The sequence below is a fragment of the Balaenoptera acutorostrata genome, chromosome 5 (assembly GCF_949987535.1).
Source record: "Balaenoptera acutorostrata chromosome 5, mBalAcu1.1, whole genome shotgun sequence".
NCBI lineage: Eukaryota > Metazoa > Chordata > Mammalia > Artiodactyla > Balaenopteridae > Balaenoptera > Balaenoptera acutorostrata.
This window is the reverse complement of record NC_080068.1, coordinates 140,507,589-140,531,703: the sequence shown is the minus strand read 5'-3', so window position 1 is coordinate 140,531,703 and position 24,115 is coordinate 140,507,589. Positions and strand designations below refer to the sequence as shown.

The 24,115-nt window shown below is 55.5% G+C and overlaps 1 protein-coding gene across 1 annotated transcript in view; it reads right to left on the bottom strand.

Annotated features, from left to right (window-relative positions):
- SORCS2 (sortilin related VPS10 domain containing receptor 2) overlaps positions 1–24,115 on the bottom strand; it is a 521,346-nt gene that overhangs the window by 74,885 nt on the left and 422,346 nt on the right. Inside the window, exons 4-6 of the mRNA XM_057547088.1 lie at positions 15,985–16,149; positions 5,597–5,670; positions 1,274–1,338 (exon numbers count right to left, since the gene is read on the bottom strand). Coding sequence (XP_057403071.1) covers positions 1,274–1,338; positions 5,597–5,670; positions 15,985–16,149 — 304 coding nt within the window. The remainder of the gene's footprint in view (positions 1–1,273; positions 1,339–5,596; positions 5,671–15,984; positions 16,150–24,115) is intronic.

Genomic DNA, 24,115 nt, shown 5'->3' with positions numbered 1-24,115 from the left:
CACGTCACAGCTGCTAGGCTCAGGGTCCCTCCTCCCCCGGGGAAGGTGGGCTGCGCGGAATCATCGCTGGGTGAAAACGGCGGTCCTTGTTGAGGATGGAGGCCTGGCCCTCCTCCTCGCTGGAGGTGGGAGATCACGAGACATCCCCCCCCTCTGCTGCGTTGAGCCCCACTGGGGATCAGGTCGCCGTGAGCGTGGCCGGGATGCTTTTGGATTTGTGTGTGGAGGATGGTGGGGCTGCGGTCTGTCCCGGCCCGTGACCCTGTGATCTGGGGCAACCTGGAGCCTCTGTGAGCTTTCTGCTCCTGGTCAGTGAAGCTGAAGACACAGTAACATTCCCGCAGGACGGGGGCGTCCAGGGAAGAGCCGAGGGCTTGGATGTGGTAAAGGGACCCACCGCACGTTGACACACGACGTCCCCAGGCTGAGCGCCACGTGTGGGGCCCATTTCACAGACAAGGAGGCCGAGGTGCAGGGTCACTTCCAGGGTCCCGTGGCTGGCACGTGGCGGGCAGGGAGCTGACTCCGGTGCCTCTGTCGCCAGCCAGGACTCCGGTGCCTGGCACCACTGAACCTACCCTCCACATGGTATGGCCCAGCCAGGGGACAGCTGTTTGCACTTGTCAGCTCCCACTGTTGGTTAAGTGTGACTCTGCCTGGGTCTCCAGTCCGAGAGAAACCACCAGGACGTCCCACCAGGCAAGGGGCAGGGCTGCGTCTTGTTCTTGACCCTGCTGGGGACCCTGCTGCATCCCCAGGGATGTGACTGGTCCACAGGGGACTCAGTCAGTGTTTGTTGAATGAAGGCACAATCTACAGGTCCTCTCGGCTCTGATGTTCTAGAACATTCCATGGTTCTGCCGCCAGTGCCACTCCTTCAGGAGTACAGAGGACCTTTCTCATAGCATGGGCGGCCCCTGGGCTCATCGGCCACGAAGCTCCTTGTCCCACTGGAGGGGGGCAGCCATCGGAGGCCCTGCCCCACCTCAGCACTCAGCAAGCTTGCCGGGGGGCAGGGTGGGCGCTGAGAGATGGGGAAACACTCAATGCTCAGGGGCCAGAACAAGTCGTCCTCTCAATAGACTTTGCCACTGGAGTGGAGCTCCTTGACTTCAATTTATCCCCGGTTGGAAAACAAGCACATTTAAAATTATGCTGCATCGTAACACAGCAAGGTCAGCCGTGCAGGGCCAGCCATGAAGGACAAGGGCAGCTGAGCCGGCCACGGGCTGAGCAGACTTGGGGCGTTGGCTCCTATACCCTCCCGGCTTACCTCCTCCGAGCTCCTGGGCCTCCACGTGGACCACGTCAGGGTCAGCGTCCACCCCCGAGACAGCCCTGGAAAAGAACGGCCAAGGTTGGCACCAGGAATGGAGCCCCCAGGCCCTTCTCGCGGGGCCTGTGTGGTCCCCGAGCCCCAGGCAGCCATGTGGCCTCCCGGACCTGGGGCTCAGAGGATACGGTCCTCCCCGAGAGCCCACCTGCGCCTGGGAGGCCGACGGAGCCCCGGCCTCTGCCTTGCAGGGCCCAGGGTTTGCTGGGCATTCTTCCGTTTAGAGTAGCTTAGAGAAGACGTTCACATCCGTGCGTGTAGGTGTGTGTATGCGTGTAGGTGTGTGTATGTGTGTGTGTGCGCATGTGTGTTAATGATCAAAACAATCCTAGGGGGCAGGAGATGCCTGGGAACGTCACCCTAATTTAGCCACTGAGGGCACGGAGGCTCAGAGCAGCAAAACAACCCCCGGAGGGCGCAGACGCGGATTCACAGCAGGACCCTTCTCCCTTAGCCCTGCTCCCCTTCGTGCCCCCTTCACAGTGCATCCTTGGGAAGGCACTGCTGTCAGCCACTGGCCCCTCCCCTGACCACACTGCTCCAGGGGTTCGGGCAGCGCACGGAGCCCAGGGGGACCGTGGCTGCCCACGACGGAGCGTTCAACACGGCCCGAGACGAACGGGACGAAGACACACCCCGGGGGGGGGCAGGGACTGGGCTGCCTCCTCCAGGGGAGCTGGGCACAGCGCTGACCCCCGCCCGCCCAGCACAGGGCCTGGCACCCAGGAGGCGAAGCGCAGGTTTTTCAACTGATGATGTGACGTGGTCCAGGGTTTCCCAGATTTTTACCGGTTCCAGGTATCAACTGGACTGTCATCTCCTGCCATGTTCTGTATGTCAGCCCCCTTTAGAACCTTCTATCTATTTCAGCCATCTCCTGAGCAAGAACACCCGGGACGTCACGGGTGTGGGGAGCTGATTGTATTTGTTATAACGTACATTCCAGCCGGTGTGACTGTTTAACTCCATCCACCAAGCCGACCCTCTCACAGACAGTGATCTGAGGCAGCATCTTGACTTTGCCAAAGAGCAAACTGAGAGTCTGATGCAGAGGTCACTTCCCACGGCCACTCAGCGCCCAGGACAGGCATCCCCATGGCCCCTGCAGGCCAATGAGATGTCCCTGCCACCGAGTGCTCAGTCCCCACCACTGACAGCCCCCGGAGTTGGCCCCTCTCAGCTCTCAACCCGATTCCTAACGGGCTTGGCACCAGGGTGCCTGTCTGCTTCACCTCCTCCAGGGGCCAGGTGGTCCCAGGTGGACAGGGGAAATCCACAACGCTCCCCGTGGCGGGATGTGCAGTCTGTGATGCTTCAAACGTGGGTGCCGGCATAAATCACTCTGACTCTCCATAGAGTCTCCATCGCAAGGTGAAGTGTTGATTTAGGTTTTGTGAATAGACCATTTGTAAGCTCCTTGGAAGGAGGTCTCCTGCCTGACATTTTCCTCTCTTTTCTGAATAAAGAGAGACATTGTTCCCTTTACCAGGAGCACTGACCGGTCCTCAGCTGGGCAGATGGAATTTTAGTTTGCCCATCCATCATCTGTAAATGGGGTCATGACACTCGGCCTGTCACTCATCCGCTCACTCACTCTCTCATTCCCTCCGTCTCTCTCACTCTCCATCGGAGCCTCTCCCCTGCCACTTCCCAGCACGCCCACACCAGGCCCTGCCCCAGGCAGGGAGCACAGTGGGCCTGAGGGCCCTGCCCCAGAAACCCTTGGTCACGGGTTTTGAAGACCACGTGAAACTCTGCATCTACACACCTCAGATGAAGCCTGGCTCCCTGTGGGAAATGACAAGCATTGAGCCCTGGGCCTTCTTGTTTGTCAGGGTCCCCAGAGATAGTATTTGGGGAAGGCCCTTGGTCTATTGTTTGGAAACAGCAGTCACATGAGAAGACCTGTGGCCATGCAGGCTCGACAAAGAGTGCGGGGAGTTGATTGCTACTCCTTTGGTTGCTAAGGGAAGCTCTGATGCAAACAGTTCTGGTAAACCCTCTAAGACACCACCACCAGGGCTGTTGTGGGATGACCTCTGTCTTCCCCTCACCTCCCTTCAGGACAGAAGTACTGCCACTTGCCTCACACCTGGGCAGGCACTGGAGCTCATGGAGGCGGAAGGCTGAGGCTTTACGGGTGAGCGTGGGTTCGAGGCAGGAGGAAGACTTGGAAACGCCTGGGGAAGTGCAGGCGGCCAGACTGCCCGGCAGAGAGGCCAAGGGCAAGGTCACTGGCTACGGACAGAGGCAGCCATGGCCCATGACCTAGGACAAGTGCCCTGGCCTCTCTGGGTCGCCGTTTCCCCTCTGCAACGTAAGGGGAAGACAGTAGGGTGCCGTTGTGGGGATCTCATAAGAGGATGCACTTGGACCCGAGGTCTGGCGCCCGGTGCACCGTCAGTGTTCACAACGTGGCTGCTGCTGGGCGGTCCTTACGATGTTGTCCCAGTGCCGTTGAGAGACCAGCAGGGAGGCGATGCGTCAGGGCATTCATGGGCCCAGAACGTAGTAGGTCTCCCAGCCCCCAGCCACGGCCCCATGAAGCCAGTCTAACGAGCTCACTTGTTTAAGCTTCTCAAAACATTAAGGGTCTGAGTCTCAGACAGAACATGGGGCTTCGGCGATTCCCGCTGTCAGTTCAAGGACAGAGAGCGCCTTGGAAGTGCTGTCAAAACCGCATTATTCACTGTTTACAAGAGGGGCCCGTCCCTGTGCTGTCACCACGTTCCCGGGGAAACTCCTGGGCCCCGAGCAGACAAGTGTCTGGCGTGATTATCCCTCTCGCATAACGACTTGGAGCAATTTGAGAAACCTGGGGGAAGACATAATTTGATTTGCCCGTGATAACAACGTGTCTGAATGAGCACCAACTTAGCTTTCAGTGCCTGCGGGCTGTTTCTCTCTGTGGCCCCAGAGGGCTCCCTGGGACTTGGACGCGCTGACAGAACCGCTCCCCGCCAGTCCCCCCCATTCCTGATCTACCAACTTCCCAGGCCGCCCTGCTCAGAAACCCCACCTCCTAGCCCCCCTCCCCACCTCCTTGAGCCCCTGCGGGCTAACAGTTGACAAGAATGACAGGGCCTGTGATTGATGCCGCGCTCCAGTTTCCGAGGAAGGACCCGGGACCTCTCGAGGGCGGCCACGTGGAGGGAACCCTCACACCACCCCCCCCCCCCCCGCCCCGCAACCCGGGGCGGAAGGCACACCCCCAGGCCGTTGTTCCGGAGGCGAGACCAAAGCTTCCCTTCAGCCTCTGGCCCTAAGTCTGCAAACTAGTTTCTGGCCCTGATTAGCATGAAGACGCAGAAGGAGCAAGAGGGGGATGAGAAGCTCGTCCCACAGCGTTTGTCCTGGGGACGCAGGGCTGTGCCTGGCTGGGAGGCCTGGGCGTGCGTGTGCAGCCCAAATGAGATAAGAAAGGAGAGGACGTGAGTGTGTGTCATTTTCACACTCAGGAAAACACAATTTGGTGGAAAGAGCCCGTGTGTCACTGCACGCATCTCCAGAGGTTGTTTAGGCGGGGGTGGGTGGCAGCCGGGTCGGGGCGCCAGGGTGGGCTCTGAGCCCTGCCTTTGGCTTCTGCTTCCTCTGCCCCTGGACCTCGTCCCTGTCTCATCCTTGTGGGCCGCACTCGCTTATCCAACAGGCGTTTCCTGCGCACCGGAGCCTCCTTGCTGCGGCGGTGAGACTAGAGCGCCACGCAAATCGATTGTTGAGGGGCTCCCAAGAGACGACACAAACGCGGAGGGGGCCCGGGCACCAGCTGGGGCAGGAGTGAGGGTCCAAGACCGCCAGGGGCTGAGGAAGCCATGGGGCAGGGGAGGCTGCACCGCCGGGGCCGTCAGCTGGGGGCGGAGTCGGGACCAGGACAGGAGAGGCAGGGGCAGTGGGAAGGGGGAGGGGGGGTCCGTGGGGAGGGGGACAGTGGGCCTGCTGTGTGTTGGGCACTGGGCCAGCTCTATGTGCATTAGTGCCTCTCCCTACTATGGGGGAATCGGAGGCCCAGAGAGGGAGATTCACGTGTGCAAAACTGCACAGCTGGTTCGTGGGTGCGCGCGTGGCCTGAGCGACACCAAGCCCCAGCTCTCAGCCCTTTCCTACGCTGTCCCAGCAGAGCAGAGAGGATGCCCCGGAGGCCCCCCTGGGATGAGGAGGGCAGGGCTGGGGCAGAGAGGAGAAGGTGGGGGACCTGAACTGGGGGCCGAGGGGGCTGACTTGGCCTCGCCGGGGCTCCCAGGGTCCTGGCGGGGGCATGCTCACCAGAACACGTGGTCTTTGGTCACTCGCTCCTGCAGAAGAGTCCATTTCTTCCCCAGGTCAGACGATACGTAGAGCTTTAGGGCGGAAGGAGGAGAGAGAAAAGTTTGGTCACGACATGAGGAGTGAGCCTCTTCTGAGAGCTGCATCACCCCTGGATGATGACTGCCCCGGGGGAGGCTGGCTGGTCCTGTCCAACCTGGCGAGGACCTGTTGGGCGCAGGCCCTGTGCTCCAGGTGGGTGCAGACCAGCCTCCGAGAGGCGGAAGGTCAGGCACGGGGGCTCCATAAGGGGCCAGTCTCGACCCCCCAGGCCAGCTGGTAGGAGGCCAGAGACAGGGGCAGAGGCCCCCGGAGGAGGTGTGTCTGAGTGCAGGCACCCAGGAGGGACCTGAATGTCCTTTATGCATGTGGGGCGGGGGGGGGGGGGCGCTCTGGAGGAGGGAGCACGAAGGGTGAGACGGTCAGTTCAGGACACAGCAGAGACCTCTGAAGCCTGGTTGGGGCCTTGACCGCTATGGTAGCCCAGGGCCTGTGCTTGGGGTTTAATGCTCTGCGGTCGCTAACTTGAAGGACCTAATAATATTATCTCTGAACTCGAGATTTGTGAGCAGAGCCGGACGGAGCAATGAGTTGGCGTGGGGCTCGGAGCCCGGGTTCCCGTGGCTCTGCCAGCGCCTCCAGGGGCGCTGCCACCTTCCACCCCTGGGGGTGGGCCTGGGCCTGGGGAGGGTCAAGGTTGGGTGGCCATGCGCTGAGTCCTGAGGCCCTGGGAGCCTGGGAGGTCTGCGTCCACCCTGCCTGTGTCCCTGTGCACAGAGAGTATGACATTAGTAGCTAATAAAGACACCGTGACAGCTGGAGAGAGACCATGGAAGAAAGGGTTTGTCCCAATTTTTAAACACTTCTCACTTTGCACTGGACCCTGTAAAGTACACAGCCAGCCCTGCCTGAGACCACCAGGCCGCTGGACAAGACAAGGCTCTCAGGAGGGCTGAGGCCAGCTGCCGTGGGGCAGAGGCAGGGAGGCCCCAAGGAGGCCAGGCCTCGGTCCGGCCCTGGGCTGCAGGCTCATGGAGGGGAGGAAAGGGCTCCGGAAGGGGCCTGTTTAGAGAGCTGAACATGTCCTGGGAGGAGGGAAGGGGGAGGCGGCGTCTAGGGCTCTGACCTGGGGACCTTGGGTGGGGACGGAGCCTCGAGCAAGCAGAGTGGGCTTGGGAAAGGCCAAGTTGAAGTTGCAGGGGCCACAGGGCAAGACCTGAAGGGGAGGGAGGGGACAGCTCTCTGGGGATCACTGGACAGGGTGGGGGGAGGAGCACCCACATTGGAGCGCCCGCTCCATCCTGCTCCAACCTCCACTGGGACTCAGTAGCTCCATTTCTTTTCTTTTCTTTTTTAAATAAATTTATTTAATTTTATTTATTTATTTATTTTTGGCTGCGTTGGGTCTTTGTTGTTGCACGCGGGCTTTCTCTAGTTGCGGCGAGCGGGGGCTACTCTTCATTGAGGGGTGTGGGCTGCTCTTGTTGGGAGCACGGGCTCTAGGCACGTGGGCTTCAGTAGTTGCAGCTCGCGGGCTCTAGAGCACAGGTTCAGTAGTTGTGGCACGTGGGCTCAGTAGTTGTGGCTCACGGGCTCTAGAGCACAGGTTCAGTAGTTGTGGCACACAGGTTCAGTAGTTGTGGCGCACGGGCTTAGTTGCTCCGCGGCATGTGGGATCTTCCCGGACCAGGGCTCGATCCTGTGTCTCCTGCATTGGCAGGTGGATTCTTAACCACTGCACCTCCAGGGAAGCCCCTCAATAGCTGCATTTCTTAAACCAAGGCCCTGGGAGCCAGTGTGATGTGCAGGAGCTGGCCGTGATGGGTGTGGGCTACCCCATCACAGCCCTGGTGCTTCCCCAGATGCGTCTCCACGCCCTGGAGGCCAAGAGAAGCCAAGTACAGCACAGGCTTCCCGGCCCAGAGCTCCGGGGCTGAGCCACACCCGGCCCTGCGTCTGCAAAGCTCGTGGTCCAGGAGGAGAAACGACAGACCCGAAGGCAAAGGATTGCCCCTGAGCACAGACACTTGCCAGACGCTGGGGGAGCAGGAGGGAGGATAGTGCCCAGGGCCCTGGGGCAGCTCACACAGAAACACGTGTGCGAGCACCCCTACAGCGCATACACGTACTCACAGACATGCACACACGGAGACAGACACACAGAAGCCCACATGTGCACAGATACACGTATACACGCAAGCTCACACGCTCACGCATATACACACAGGGAGACACACAAGCGCATGCGCCACCCGGCCCCGAGACACAGATGTGCACGTGCTTACACACATGCACACACATGTGAACGCACACAAACACGGAGACACAGCTACGCATGCACGCACCCATAGACACATACGCACACACACGAGCAAACCCTCCAGTCGTCACTGGGGCCTGGTGGTGGGCGGGGAGCCGGCGCCTGTTGGGTCCTGGCCCCATGGGGCTGGAGCGTGCACACACACACACGCTCACACACGCGCGCCCATGTGGGATCCTGGCCACCACATACCCCTCCCCTCCCCCCCAGCCTGGGGGTGGCGGGGATGTCTGCAGCCTCTGTTCTGGGGATAAACCGCCATCCTGTTTTGCTCCTGTTGCCCTTCCGATGCCTCTGTGACCAGTTCCCTGTGTTAGGGACCCTCCGTGAGCCGTCTGGAGGTTCCTTGTTCCTCCCTGGACACCACCTGTTGCCTGGCATCAGTGCATCATCGGGGTCGTGGGGATGTCTGCAGGCAGAGGAGGGCAGAGGCCCTTCCAGGGGGAGGGAGCTCCCGAGCACAGGCCTGGGAGCAGGAGGTAGGGGGTGGGAGGTGCTCAGCAAACAGCAGGTGCTCAGCAAACAGCAAGTCGGCCTCCAGGTGCTGGGCCTCAGTCTGTGCAAAAGCGAGGCTCACAGCCAGACGCTGAGGATGGGGCAGAGCTGTGACTTCATCTCTTAGGGGTGGGGAGCCAGGGAAGAGTTAAGCAGGTGGTGGCAGCTCTGCTCACGCGGTGGCGCTCCGTCTGCTCTATTTGGGAGGCTAGTGGGATGGGGAGTGGTCCCTATCCTGCTGGAGGAGGCCTGGCCTCCTCCTCCCTCGCCAGAATGGCTGGGCAGTCCCCAACGGCAACACGGAAACCCAGGCCGCTGTCTCCCAAGTTTGGGGCCGGCACACCTGGGCTCAGATCCCTGCCCTCCCTTTCTGGAGTCACCCAGGTGAACCTTGGCTTTTCGCAGTTGTAAAACGGGTGACATCCTCCTTCAGGAGGTCAGGAGGGTTCAAGTGGGTCCCGCGTGTCAGGACTTCACGCAGGCAAGGCGTGCGCTGAACTGGGGCTCTGAAGCCCCCGGACTGAGCGTCGTGCCCACCGTCCTCCTAGACAGAGCTGCCCGGGGCGAGACGGAGACCGCAGATGTGAGCCTAACACTCCCACTTGGCCCCGCGATCCTGTTCAGTTCTGCTCCTGCCCACAATGTCACTCTGGAGTGTCCGAATCGCCTTTCCCCCTTGCCAACAACAGCCCTGAAAACTACAGATTCCCCAGCTGCCTATGAGAGAAATTTCAGGAAAACGTTCTCTCCCTCTTCCCCGCAGCTGCAGAAGAGCAGACCGGCCCCTGCGTGAGCGATTCCTCCTTGAAAAGGTCATCTCCTAACCTCGGGGTCTTGTGAGAAGACACCCCACTTCAGGATGGCTGTCCCTAGCCATAAAAATCACCGAGAGCCTCTAGAAAGAAAGTCACTCTGAATAGTTGTCTGACTGACACTTTGTGACCTGGTGACAATTGCATAACAGTTGTCCCTTTTTCTTAAACTTGGGAGTTTTCTTTGTTACGCTCCTCTCCTCTGCTCTCACCTGCAGGGAGAAAACACTCAGGCTGCGAGATTTTCTTACTCAAAGAGGCTGAGAGTCTGCATCTTAGTCTGTCTTCCACCCGGGGCCAGCCGCTGCCCCCAGCTACCCCTGCAGGGCTCCCCACACCCTGGCTACTCAGAGCCAGTGTCCCCTCCCCAAATTCCTCAAGCCCCAGACTCCTGCTGTATTCAACTCTTGCTGTTTTCTGGACCCACCGTTTTTCTCTCTCTTGCCTCTAGGCCTTCGCACATGTTGTTCCCTCTGCCTGGAACACCCCTCTTCCCCTCTCCCACCACCCGGCCGACTCCTCCCTCTCAGGGCAGTCTCACTTTACCCATCTGCAAATCGGGAGAGCACAGCTCATATCCTCAGGCAATAAGTGAATAAAAAGGAGTCTGAGGCCACCAGTCTCAGGATTATGTAACCTCCGGATTAACGGATGGCGTTATCGTTGCCATCACCACTGACGCACTTGCATTTTATGACATCTGCCCCAGAACTTTATGAAGCCTTTCCAATTTGCTCTCATGGGAGGTGATTGCATAACACACAACCAACTGCTGCAGAAATAGAACACTTCTGCTGAATAAAGGACAAACACCGGCAAATAAACACGTCAGGGACATCCTAGTTACTGCAGCTAAAACCCACACAGCGATGTCCTGGGGAAGGGTCGACTTCCTCTAGACCACTCCTCTAAGAAAAATAAAAAGATCAGAAGATGTTCTGATCTGCTGTAAAGGTAAAACGATCAGAAGTGAGAACAAGGGCGAAGTAAAGGAAAAGGAGGAGGATCAAGTCAGAGGGAAGGTGCATTCCATTCACAGACATGTGTGCCAGGAAGTCTCACACAATAATTAGAAGCATTGCAATTCCGCCCGGCTTTCAGTGGTAGGTTGGGTATGATGGTTGGAACTCAGCATCCTTCCTTCCCTTGCTGTAGGGCACCTGGGCACACTGCAAAGGCTGAAAAGCTGAGATGCAACATCGCTCAGACTCCCTTGCAGCTAGAATTCTGGGTCAGATAGATGCACGCATGCGAGGTTTGGAAGGGGACAGTGCCATGGAGGCAGTTTCCTGCTGCCTTGGGCCATTTATTTTATTTTATTATATTGAAGTACAGTTGATGTACAATGTTGTGTTAGTTTCAGGTGTACAGCACAGTGATTCAGTTTTATATATATACATATGTATATATGTATATATATATATTCTTTTTCAGACTCTTTTCCCTTATAAGTTATTACAAAATATTGAGTATAGTTCCCTGCGCTATACAGTAGGACCTTGTTGTGTATCTGTTTTATATATAGTAGTGTGTATATGTTAATCCCAACCTAACATATCCGTAGGTTTGTTTTCTATGTCTGTGGCTCTGTTTCTGTTTTGTAAATAAGTTTATTTGGATCTATTTTTTTTTAGATTCCACATATAAGTGATGTCACATGGTATATGTCTTTCTCTGTCTGACTTACTTCACTTAGTATGATCATCTCCAGGTCCATGCATGTTGCTGCAAATGGCATTATTTTATTCTTTTTTATGGCTGAGTAATAGTCCATCATATTGTATATATGTACCACATCTTCTTTATCCATTCATCTGTCAATGGACATTTAGGTTGCTTCCATGCCTTGGCTATTGTGAATAGTGTTGCTATGAACATAGAGGGTGTATGTGTCTTTTCGAATAACAGTTTTCTCTGGATATATGCCCAGGAGTGGGATTGCTGGATCATGTAGTAACTCTGTTTTGCTGGCCAGCAAGGTCATGGGTTTGTGTTCGGCAGCCATCTTCCAGCTCTGTGGGGTGGAGGGGCAGATGTGGTGGAGGCAGCAGCTGGACAAACCTCTGTCTCTGTGGACGTTCCCAGGCAGTGTGGGCTGCAGCAGTGGTGCTTTCAGATGCCTGGAGTCCGGCCTCAGCTGCATGTTCTTGACCTTGGTGACCCCAGTGGAGTTCCCAGTCCCCCACCTTCCCCTGCTGGTCCAGCTTCACAGGCTTCTGGGAGGATCCTTGGGAGTCTGGCCTGAAGCTGCACCTCTAGCCCTCCCAAAAGTTTAGAGCGCACCCAACGCCCCACGCTAAATCCTTTTTCTGCTTAAAATATCCAGAGTGAGTTCTCGTTCCTGCCCTGAGCCTTGTCGGACACAACAGTCAGAGCAAAAAGGAACACACTCTGAGCTGTGAGATTCTCACTGCTCACAAAGCTGTTCTCATGATCACAGCACCCTCTACTCATCCCTTTTTTTTTAAAGTTATTTTTAAATTAATTTATCTATTTTTTAAAATTTATTTTACTTTTGGCTGCCTTGGGTCTTTGTTGCTGTGCACAGGCTTTCTCCAGTTGTGGCAAGAGGGGGCTACTCTTGGTTATGCTGTGTGGGCTTCTCATTGAGGTGGCTTCTCTTGCTGCCAAGCATGGGCTCTAGGCGCGCGGGCTTCAGTAGCTGTGGCACGTGGGCTCAGTAGTTGTGGCTCGCGGGCTCTAGAGTGCAGGCTCAGTAGCTGTGGCACACGGGCTTAGTTGCTCTGTGGCATGTGGAATCTTCCCGGACCAGGGTTGGAACCTGTGTCCCCTGCATTGGCAGGCGGATTCTTAACCACTGCGCCACCAGGGAAGCCCCAGACTCATCCCTTCTTAAGAGAGCTCTTGCCCACCCCACCCCACCCCCTTGATAGCACTCCCCCTCCTTTTCAGCCTATATAAACGCAAACACAGCTTCATTTGGGCTGGAGGATTGCAGGGGTTCATTTTTCTTTCTTTTCTTGTGCGATCATCTTTGTGGTTCTGAAGTTGTATTAAAAAGTAAATTTACATCCTGGCTCATTCTCTAAGTCCCTGGTCAACCCCCCTCCTCCAGGAAGGCTTCCCTGATTGGCCACCCAAGGTGTCTTGTCTCCTCTACTAAGTTTCTGGAAGGCAGTCTCAGGCTCAGACCAATTTCTTACAGTGCTGGGAAGCAGAGGAGGTTCTCGATGGGAAGCAGAATAAAACATAAGAGTGGGTCTATTGATGTTTTAGAGGTAAGTGCCCAGGGCTCTGCCTGTGAGCAGGTCTGAGGTCCGAGCAGAGGGGAACAGGCTGGTCAGTTTCGTGCCAGGGGTCCCCAGCGAGCTGGCGTCGGGAGGGACTGCCCAGCTCTCACATCCTTTTGATTCCAGGAGCCTAATGCAATTTGCTGAGACTTGAAAGAAAAAAACCCACTGCATTCAGCTCTCACCCAAGGAGGCTGTCCAGGCTCCAAATAAGGTAGCCTCAGAGTGCCCCAAATTCTAATGACACAGTAAAGGAGGGAACTAGAAGTAGGGGGGCAGGGCAGCCTGAGGGGTGGAAGGACAGTCTTTGCTAGAGGAAGGGGCAGGCATCTGGGAAGAAAAGGAAGGGGAGGGAATAGAGGAGAGCATTTGCTTTTGTAAAGATCTGCAAGTTCTTGTGAGCGAGATATTTATGTCCAGCCTGTGGACTCTGGGTTTGGCATATGACTTGCTTTGCCCAGCGGGAAGGGATGTGATGTTTTCCAGGTCAAAGCAGACACGTGGAGGTTCTCATGTGGTTTCCTCTGGCCCTCGGAGCCTCTGCCCTCCATCATGAGAACGGCATGTCCGCAAGTAACCGCTGGTTCCAGAACAAGAGACCTGAACCCTGGCAGGAGGCACGCCTGTCTAGTCAGTCCCAAGCGAGCCCGGCAGGACCCCCGCTGACTCGCAGACGCAAGAATAAGAAAGAATGCTTGTTGTTGTGAGCCAGTGAGGTTTGGGGCTGTGTGTTACTCAGCATTATAGCAGCAGACGCCTACCGAACACACCAGGTCCGTTGGCATCAAAGTCAGTGTTGTCCGAACAGCCATCCTGCTGAAACCATAATGCCTAAGAAAACAGCCCTGCTGTCATTGTTATTAATGTCCTCAAATTCCTCATTCCTTTTACAACCACAGTGAAGCCTTTCTTCCCTCCTTTTTCCTTCCTCATAGTCACAGAAAAGACCCAAAGAAAATAACTGAGATTTCAGCTCCATTAATTTTCCAGGGCACCATACATTAAAAAGCAATTGCAATGCAGTCAATCTCTGTGGGAAAATAAGTCTCTGTGATTGTGCTTTAGTCTAAATACATGGAAGGCTAAGTAGCACTATTAATACCCAGAATACACGCTGCTCCAAAGGAAAGCACCCAGAGCAGAGGCAGCCCGCGAGGCCAGGGAATTTCAGGGACATCCTGAAATTCAGTCAGTTAGCAAGGACCAGACCTTGGCACAAGACTTGCTTTGGCCAGTGATGTGTGAGTGGGTGTGATGTATTCCAGGTCAAAGCAGATCCACTAAACTGAGGACCAGCAAACAGGGCAGGTCCTGTAGACAGCCATGGCTCAGGCCAGCCAGGAGTCTGCATGTGGAGGTCCCTGACCTGGGTGATCCCTGTTGGTAGAAATTCATTCATTCATTCATCCATCCAGCTGCCATCCATCCATCTCCATGATCCATCCACCCCCATGCATGCATGCATCCATCCATCCATCCATCCTCCCATCCATCCATCCACCCATCCAGCCACCATCCATCCATCCACCCATCCACCCATCCATCCACCCATCCATCCATCCATCCATCCACCCATCCATCTATCCATCCATCCACCCATCCATCCACCCATCCAGCCACCATCCATCCATCCATCCATCCATCCATCCACCCATCCATCTATCCATCCATCCATCCATCCATCCACCCATCCATCCATCCATCCATCCATCCACCCATCCATCTATCCATCCATCCATCCATCCATCCACCCCTCCATCTATCCATCCATCCACCCATCCATCCACCCTTCCATCCACCCATCCAGCCACCATCCATCCATCCATCCATCCACCCATCCATCCATCCATCCATCCATCCATCCACCCATCCATCCATCCATCCATCCACACATCCATCCACCATCCTTCCATCCATCCATTCAATATTTTCAGCCAGGAACTTGAGGTAAAATGGTGAAAAAAACCAGGCATAGCCCTTACCCTCAAAGAGCTTACCCCAAGCGTGTGTGTACGGTGCAGACAATAATCAAATAGTGGCACAAATACATAATTACAGTCCTGGGAAAGAGAGGCACTGGAATCTGGGAGAGTGTGGAACGGTGGGTCCCAAGCAGGCCTGGGGGCTGCCAAGGAAGCTCCTGATCTGGACGGCTTCCACCTGCTCCAGACCCAGGCTCTGCCTTCTCCATCTTCTTCCACCCCTGGGGGCTTGCCCTGTGTAGACGCCATCCACAGGCTCCTTCTCTCTGGCTTCGGGTGGGATTCAGACCACGGGAGGCACCAGCAGAAGACCGGAGGGCGGGAGGGGAGAGAGCTGGGTACCATGACTCCTGTTCTCCGACTGCCCAGCCGCCGTTCCTAGGGGCTGAGCGACCCTCTCCTGGACCAGCCTCCTCCTCGCCCTTTCCTTATGACTCTGGGGATCTGGCCTCCTACTGGGCAAGGTGGTTGGCTGAAAAAGGCCCCCCAAAATATCCATGTCATAATCCCTGGAACCTGTGAATGTGACCAGATGGAGAAGAAAAAGACTCTGCAGGTGTGATGCAGTGAAGATGTTTAGATGGGAAGATGATCCTGGATTATCCGGGTGGGGCAGAGGGAACTTTCACACACACGCACACACACGCATGCACACATGTGCGCAGCAACGTGAAGATAGAGCAGGAAGAGTTGAAGACGCTGCCTTTGAAGATCCGAGTGACCCCTTCACACGCCACAGAATTCCAGAAACTGGGAGAGGCAATGGAGGGATCCTCCCCAGAGCCTCCAGAGGGAGCGTGGGCCCACAGACACCTTGGTTTTGGCCCCATGAAACTGATTTTGGGCCTTTGGTCTCCGAAACTGTGAGAGAATACATTTCTATTGTTTTAAGCAATCAAGTTTGTGGTCATTTCTTACAGTGGCCACAGGAAACCGACACAGGCCTTTCCTACAGCCAGGGTGGCCCCTCCTCCACGGGCCCTTAGCAAGCTCCCTCCTCAGCCCCAGGGTCTCTCCTACCCTGCCCACGCTGGCCCCCCATTACGCTCTCCTCTGTCACCCTGTGAAGGTGCCCTGTGTTCCTGGGGCCCTGCCGCTCAGCCCCTCAGAGGAGGGGACGTTGATTTGGGATCTGAAGGACGATTCACTCTCATGGTGGAGGTGGAAGAGGCCTCCAGGCTGAGGGGAGGGCCTGGCGTGGGAGGGTGCGTGGAATGTTCTGGAAGTAGAGGAAGGCCCTGTGGCTGGACTGCAGAGAGAGGGGGACAGAGTGGAAGGGTCCCCACAATTATCCACCATCTATCGACCGGCTCACGGGCCCATTTGTGCCAAGCGTGCAGCTCACCTCCTCCGCTCGGTTCTCCTGCAAAGCCTCGAGCTCCTGGTGGGCATCCAGCCACACGGCCCAGGGGAGACGGGGATGATGGGGGGTCCCGGGCCCCACGTGATGGAAGGCTCCGTGCCCTCGTGCGTCACCAGGCCTGCTTACCTTGCCCTCCCGGGTGTAGGCCAGGACCTTGTCCTCTACCCGGGGGTGGAAGATGAACGTCTCCACGGAGAAGGGGATGACCTGCTTCTGGAAGGTGGCGCCCTCGTCCGTGCTGAGGAACAGGCTGTGGTCCTGGTCGCTGAGGGAGGCGCTCACGAGGACGATCTGAAACACACAGTGGGGCGTGAGGCCTCCCCGTGGAGATCAGGCGACGCGTCTACAAGCCAAGGGCTGCTGGAGCTGCCAGAGGCCGGGAGGGGGCCTGGAACGGGTTCCCCGCAGCCCCCAGAGGGAACCAGCCCTGCCGACACCTGGCTTCGGACTTCCGGCCTCCAGAACTGAGACGACAGATTCCTGTGGTTCGAAGCCTCAACTGTGGTACGTTGGTACGGCCGCCCCAGGACACTGACCTGCCTGGCCGACAGCTCTACAGTGGGGAGGGCTTACTGTCAAGTACACCCAGGAGCAGGGGCCATTTGGGAGGCTGCCTCGCCCTGCGGTCACTTGGTGGAATGACAGGGCCCCTCGGAGGGACACACGAGAGCTCCTGTGTCCCAGGTGCCAGAGAAGGTCGACCGGCCCAGTGGGCTGCGACAGTGCCAGGAGCACCGGCACGTGGGGTGGAGGGGCCGCGAGCCGCGTGGTTCAACCCCCAGCGCTGTGGCCCCGACTCCCCCCTCCAGCATCATCAGAAGGTCCATTCCCCACACAGGAAGCCAGGGGGCCTCCTACACACGGACCTTGTAGAACCTTCATGGTTCCTGGGAGCCCCAAGGAGACACCAACCCCCCTAGCAGGGTCCCCAGGCCCTTCCTGGACCGGCCTCCCTCCCAGCCTCCACTTGCACCCTGGCCATGCCCAGCATGGGCCACAGCCCCACGCTGGGGTGGGCCTTCCTCACCCCAGGCTGGGTTGAGCTCCTGCCACAAGGCTGCTGGGGACCCAGGACTTGCCCATCACATGCTCACCCCATTTCATGGAAGCGGCCTCTTCTCCAGGGACTGAGGCCCTGTTGGGCCAGGGGCCATGTCTGTGGAGGTCACTACTGACCACCTCCCCAGCCCACCCCTGCAGGGCCTGGGCACTTCACCCGTCAGATGAATGAATGAGGGAATGAGGGGATGAATGAATGAACCATGTGTGCTGGTGGAGTAGGGGGCTGGGGGCACACACTCCGTCTCCAGATAACCCAGTTCAAATCCATGTCTCTGTGACCAAACACCCTCTGTGCCTCAGTTTCCTTGTCTACAAAATGGGTAGCTTTCCCCGGGAGGGCGTGGGGCAATGAGATGCCCACCAGGACGGCCTTCCTCAACCTCCGACACTGCTCTAGAAGACAATTAAACACACACAGCACAGATCAATGAACTGCACAAAACTCCTGTCTCATGTGAACAAATGATAACCCAATGTGTTCTTTCTTTCCAGGGAAACGTAACGAGCTCCGAGGGGCGGTCATTCATCTCCTCCAGCACAAAAGCCTTCTGTCCCCAGCAAACGGAGGGTCGTGGAGCCTGATTCTTGCAAAGATTGTGCTCTCAGATGTTCCTCATGGTGTGATTTACATGCAGGAAAAATGGGGCGGGGAGAATGGTCAGGGGAGCCAGAGAGCGTGTACAAATGTTTACAGAGAATGTTTAGTGACAAGAGAGCTCATGCACACATGACATTTAAAAAGCAGGGCACAAAACTATAAGTGAGTCTAATTTCTGTACATTTCACATTGACAAAATTGTAAGGAAGTATATTATAATTTTGTCAATGGTAGGTGTACAAAAGTAGGTATAATTTTATCAGTGGAAAATGCATAGAAAGAAGAATGGAAGGATTATTATTCGGCCATAAAAAAGAATGAAACTTGCCATTTGTGACAGCATGGATGGATGTTAAGGACGTTATGCTAAGTAAAATAAATCAGAAGGAGAAAGCAAGTACCATGTGATCTCACTTATATATGGAATCTAAAAGGAAAAAGGGGAAAAAAAACCAAGCTCACATATACAGAGAACAGACTGGTGGGGGGAGGAGGGTGGGCAAAACGGGTGAAGGGGATCAAAAGGTACCAACGTCCAGTTATAAGATAAATAAGTACGGCATGGTGAGTATGATCAATAAAACTATACTGCATATTTGAAAGTGGCTATGAGAGCAGATCTTAAAAGTTCTCATCAGAAGAAAAAATAATTCTGTAACTATGTATGGCGACAGATGTCAACTGGACTTACTGTGATCATTTCACAAGACAAACATCGAATTATTATGTTGCACGGCTGAAACTAACATAATGTTGTATGTCAATTACATCTCCATTTTAAAAAAAGAATGGAAAGAAATACAGGGGGATGTTAATAGTGGTGGGTTTAGAAGGATTTTTTTTAAATTCTAAATAAACTTTTTAGTTTAGAATAGTTTTAGATTGCAGAAAAGTTGCAAAGATAGCACAGAGAGTTCCCATATGACACACACCCCGCTTCCTCTTTCATGAATAGCTGACGTCAGGATCATACATCTGTCACCACTAAGGACCCAACATCGATACATTGGTCTTATCTAAACTACACACTACATTTCACCCGTTTTTCCACCAATGTCTTTTTCTGTCCCTGTTCCAGGTTCCCACGTGACATTTAGTTGTCATGTCTCCTCCGGCTCTTCTGGGCTGTGACAGTTTCTCAGGCTTTCCTTGTTGTTGATGACCTTGGCAGTTTTGAGGAGGACTGCTGGCTGTTTTGTAGTAGTTACCTCCCCATTTGGGTCTGTCTGATATTTTTCTTGTGCTGATGCCGTGGTTCTGGGTTTCGGGGGGTGGGGAAAGGAGCAAAATGAGGGGTGCCTCCCTCATTGCAGTGGATGTGACCTGTCACCGATGATGTCGCCCTCGCTGGCCAGGTGGCACTGGCCAGGCGTCGCCCTGTAACGTTACTCCATTCCTCCCCGCCTCCATCCTGTCCCTTTGGGAGGAAGTCGCCTTGCGCAGCCCACACCTGGGGGGGAGGAGTGGGAGGGGAGAGGCAGGCGGCCCTTCTGGAGGGTGGAGTAGCTACATACATTATATGGAATTCTTCTGCCTGGGAGATTTGTCTTTTCTCCCCCCCATTTATTTACTTATTCAATCATGTATTTGTATCACTATGAACCCACAAATATTTAGTTTATGCTTTGAGTTGTATTTCAATAATATTTTCTTATTTTGCTGCCCAGATAGGTCCAGCTCTGGCTACTGGGAGGTCTTTTGGGGTCCTGTGTCTTCTTTGACATCGTCCTTCAACTCCTAAATGTTCTACACAGAACCTGGCTTCCCTGGATAATCAGGAAAAATGAAATAAATCACCAAGACTCCTTCCACATCTTTCCCGGCTACAGCACGGTTCATTCAGTATCCACTGGACACTCTCGGCCTGGCTCCGCGCCCCATCCCAGGGCAGCAACTCTCACGCCCGGCTCCATCTGGGCCGTCTGGCCAGGGAAGCTCGTTAAAGCACTTTGCTCGTGATGCATTTTCCACAATGTTTTTACAATACAACTATTTACTTATTTACCTCCCCCACTAGACTGTGCCCCCTGATCTCAGGGGTAGGGAATCTTTTGGTTTCTCTAGCAACCTGCACAGGCCTGACCCCAAGCTGTCGGTCAGCCAAGCCCTGCTGGATACACGAAGGAATGCACGCATGCAGGCATGAATGAATGAGCAATTCCAGCTCAGTTTGTGCCTCCTAAGAGAACTGTTTGTTTGTTTTTCTCCTCTGGGAGGAAAACATCCTTAGGGATATTTAAGTAGCCTGGAGAACAGAAGGCATAAATAACCTCATTCACTTATTCCTGTTCACCACTCAAAGTTTCACACAGCAATGAAGGCTCATTCGTTTGTTCATTCATTCATTCTTCCACAGTTGCTAAAACTGCAAGGTCAAGCAAGGATTTAGGTATGCACAGGGCTTTATGGGAGCAGAGCAGGGGGAAAATATCATCCAGGTGCAGAACAAAAGGAAGGGCTTCCTGGAGGAGGTGATACCCAGACGAGCCTCGAAGAATGAATGGAAATTTGATCCAGACCCAGGGGAGGGTGTTTCAGGCAGAGAGGACAGCATAACCAAAGGCAAACAGGCGGCGTCCCAGCTGAGACCGTTCACATCCTGACCACCTTCGTGTGTCTTATTCCCTTTGGCTGGAACGCACAGCAGGATCAAGACACCCCCAACATCACCACTGGTAATTCAGAATCAGATTTTAAAATCTCAAAATGTCACAAAATCCAAGCGTGATAAAATGAAAATGGTTTCCTTGAAATTTTCTGAGCCCTGAATTCTGGGCAACTTCAACAAAGCTGAATGTTTCTCATTTATTTTTGGTGTCCCTGCTTTGCCGGTGCCCCCATCATGAGTGTAGCCTGTTTTTATGATGGGACATCCTCCCCCTTTTATCTGCTTATCAAACGCCTCCTCATCCACCAAGGCACCTTTAGAAGGTCACCTCCTCCAGGAAGCCTTCTGTGATACACATCCTCCAACAGTTTTTCTCATCCCTCCTCTGCCCCTTCCCCCAGCGTCTTGTACATTCATTGGCTCCAGCCCAACATTCCTAGGGTTCTCCGCAGGGAACCCTCGGAGAGCCTGCCTTTCCCTCCATGTGGGGAGGCTGTACAGCCTGGCAGGGCCCAGGTCCTCATCATTGCCATCCAGCCCGGAGCACGGGACCTGGTCCAAGAAATGGGTATTGGTTTTCCCACACAGAATGAGGGCTCTAGGTACCGGGTCACCTCTCCACGACAGCCCTCAGTTACAGCCAAGGCCCTACCCACGGTGGCAACTGAGGCGGAAGGAAAAAGAACCTGAGGAAGTGATTCTGGCCGGGGGCCCAGCAATCTGTGGCTGTGGGCTATTTTTGGCCTCAGAGTGGGACAAGCCAGGAAAGACGGGGGAAGGAAAAAGTGATGACAAGGAAAGGATTATTGGAGCAAAGAAAACAAAGCAATTAGCATCGTGCAGAGAGGAGGCTGGCAGATTGTTCTTCCAAATTGGGAACCGGACAATTTTAAATGGTGTATTTTCACTGCTTACTATTCTGGGGAAACACAAGGCACCCGAGCTAGGTTCTGGGGGCCCTTGAGGCTGGGTGTCTCAAAATCCGAGGCAACACAGTTGAAGACAAATATTTGATAGATTCATTGGACTAATGGCCAGCCCATCTGAAGCATGGGTGCCAGGGTCTAATTTGCCAGGCCAAGTACAAAGTGCAAATGTGGGGCTCCTTGTTCGAGAGGAATTAGGAATTTCAAGAGCAGCAAACCAAGCGCAGATCCTCCTGCGATGGCCGAGGTCGCACGCCCATGAAGTGGGCTCTTTCCAAAGCTATTCAGTTAATAACCTCTGGGACCAGGAGTAGCAGCAGCCCTGGGGCCTATTAGGAACACAGTGTCTTGGCCCCATCCGGACCCGCGGGATCAGGGTCTGCATTTTCTCATGGCCCCCTGGTGAGTTCTGAGCGCCCTCCCCTTGTCGGCGGGGGAGCTGCTTTAGGCCACAGCTGGTCCTGCTGGTTTCGGCCCTGTGTCCATTAGCTGTGCAACTTTGAGCACGCTGGTGGGCCTGGCCTCTGCTCCCCACCAAGTGACAAGGAAATAACCATTGCGAACTCGAGCCCTGTTCTCGGGATTTTACTCCTCCCAGCCCTGCTCTCAGCCACGCTGATGGGGTCCTGCGGGATGGGGGGACCCATGATGGCCCCGGGAGTCCAGGCCGCGCTGCTCGTGGAACACGTAGCCCACAGCAGAGGCCTGGTTGGACGGGAGCAGGGCAGGCTCTGGAGGCCCACGGAGATGGGCTTCAGCCCTCCTTTGCTCCTGTGAGCTGTGCAACCTTGGGAAAATTACTTCACGTCTCTGAGCTGCAATGTCCTCCTCTGTAAAATGAAGATAGGAATTACTATGGCAGAAGCGAGTTGAGAGTTAAAGGAAACAAAGTATATAACAGACTACCCCGGCGGTCCAGTGGTTAAGACTCTGCACTTCCACTGCAGGGGGCAGGGGTTTGATCCCTGGTCAGGGAACGAAGATCCCGCATGCCATGCAGTGGGGCAAAAAAAAAAAACCACAAAAAAAACCAGACTTAGCATAGTCCTGGGCCATGGTGGACCTGCCGTAGATGACAGTGGGTTTATTATTGCAGCATTTTTCAAAGAAGTTTGGTTCACCAAACACCTCCATGGTTCAGGGTCCCAGTGCTGAGGCAGCTCAAAGGCGGTGGTGAGAGAGACAGTCCAGGGAGCATATGATTCCCTCGCACCAGGAAACCCCAGGACAGACGAGGACAGAAGGCAAAGAAGCTGTCCCAGGGTGAGCGAGCCGTCTCTCTGGGGGGTGAGGGGTGGCCAGGGCACCTGAGTTTGAGTGCCTCTCTAACTGTATACCCTAGAGCCTCCCTTGCCTCGCGCTAGGCCTGACCTTGGGCTGGGGGCTTCCTGGAGGGGGTGGCACCTGAGCCAGCCCTTGAAGGATGAAGAGGAGTTCGCTAGGGGAAGCCAGTGATGGTGGAGTTCAGTGGGACCGGCACATTGATTCTGAGTTGGAGTGGCAGGGTGCTTCTTCCGAAGAAAGTCACCGGCTTGGGGATTTTTTTTTTTTTTTTCCAGATCACATTATTGACACGTGCTTTATTGGATAGGCTTCCCCGACCACCAAAGTCTATCGGCAGGTCCGTAGATGAGATTTGCTTCCCTCTATGCAGGACTCATGGTAGAAATGGGCGGTGGAGGCCTGACACCGGGCAGCGGGCACAGAGGAGGGCCAGCCCAGTGCAGGACACAAACGTGGTACAAGTCACTGTGACACGGAGTAACAGGAGCCACCATCGAGCTGGCATGCAGCATGGATGCGGGCAGAGAGAGAGAGACAGAGCTCCCCAAGGTCCCCTCCCGGTGAGGACGGAGCAGGGGCGCCCGACTCCCCGAAGGCCGAGCTCCCCGGACCAGTCTGCAGGCGGCTGGGCAGACAGGCCCTGTCTTCCCCCAGCCTCTGCATCACCCCCACGGAACCCGTGTTAAAAACAGATCTGCTTAGCTCTCTCAGCCGGGATGTGCTGGGTGGGAAGCCTGCAAAGTGGCCGGGGCTTGGATGCGTGGTAATTAACAACCCTTCTGTTACTTCCCATCCAAGCCTGGCAGCCAGCCCCAGGGCCCTGCCAGCATCTGGTTGGAGAGATGCAGGAAGTACTAGCAGGGCAGCTCTGAGGCAGCGTAGAGATGATGGGCAGGGGCAGGTGAGGGGTGGAGTGCATCGCTTCCTGCACTTAATACAGCACACCTGCTAAGTAGGTGCGACCATCCCCATTTCTCAGATGGGGAAGCCGAGGCCAGAGAGCCCTTGTGGGTTCACACCCAGCTCTTCCCTGTGTCACTCATCGGCATCACATCATGGCCAGTGATGCGACTGCACCAGCCCGGAATGCAGCAACAACACGGGGGTCCTGATGCAGCAGACGTGGGAGAGTCCAGACAGATTCCCCCCACTCCCATCCCAAAGACTATTAGGCATGGCTTCCAGACGTCTGCAGGTCCATCCCGAGTTTGGGGGCTGATTTCTGACCACATGAAGGGGCAGAGGAGGGCGGCGGCAGCGGGGGGAGTGCCTTTCTTTTCCTCTTCATCTTTGCTTCCTCTCCTTGGTCCACCATCCTATTCTTTAAGACCATTCACAGACACATGCAGCTGTGCCTCGGGCCCCAGGCTGGGAGATGAACCTCACAGGATCCTTGCCCCGGAGGAGCTAATAGCAGACAAGTGAAGTCATTTACTGGTGTGAGCAGTGCCCTGGGACAGGGGACCCCGAGAAGGGAGGCCCCTCCCCGAGGCGGGACTGGAGGAGAGGAGAGGCCGTCTGGAAAGTTTCCCCGAAGGTGAGCTGCACGCTCAGGAAGACGGCGGGAAGACTGCGTGAGATGCCCACGTGGGCTTCCTGTCTCCCTCTTGGCCAGGTCAGGAGACCTGCCTGAACCTGGCACCCTGGACGCCCTAATGGGACCCTTCAACGCGGGCCTGTCCCTCCCTGCATGCCCGGATCACGTGCACCTGGCCTCCTGCTCGGACCTGCCTGCCTGAACCACCCCTGCACGAACCAGTCCTAGTCACCATCCCTGGT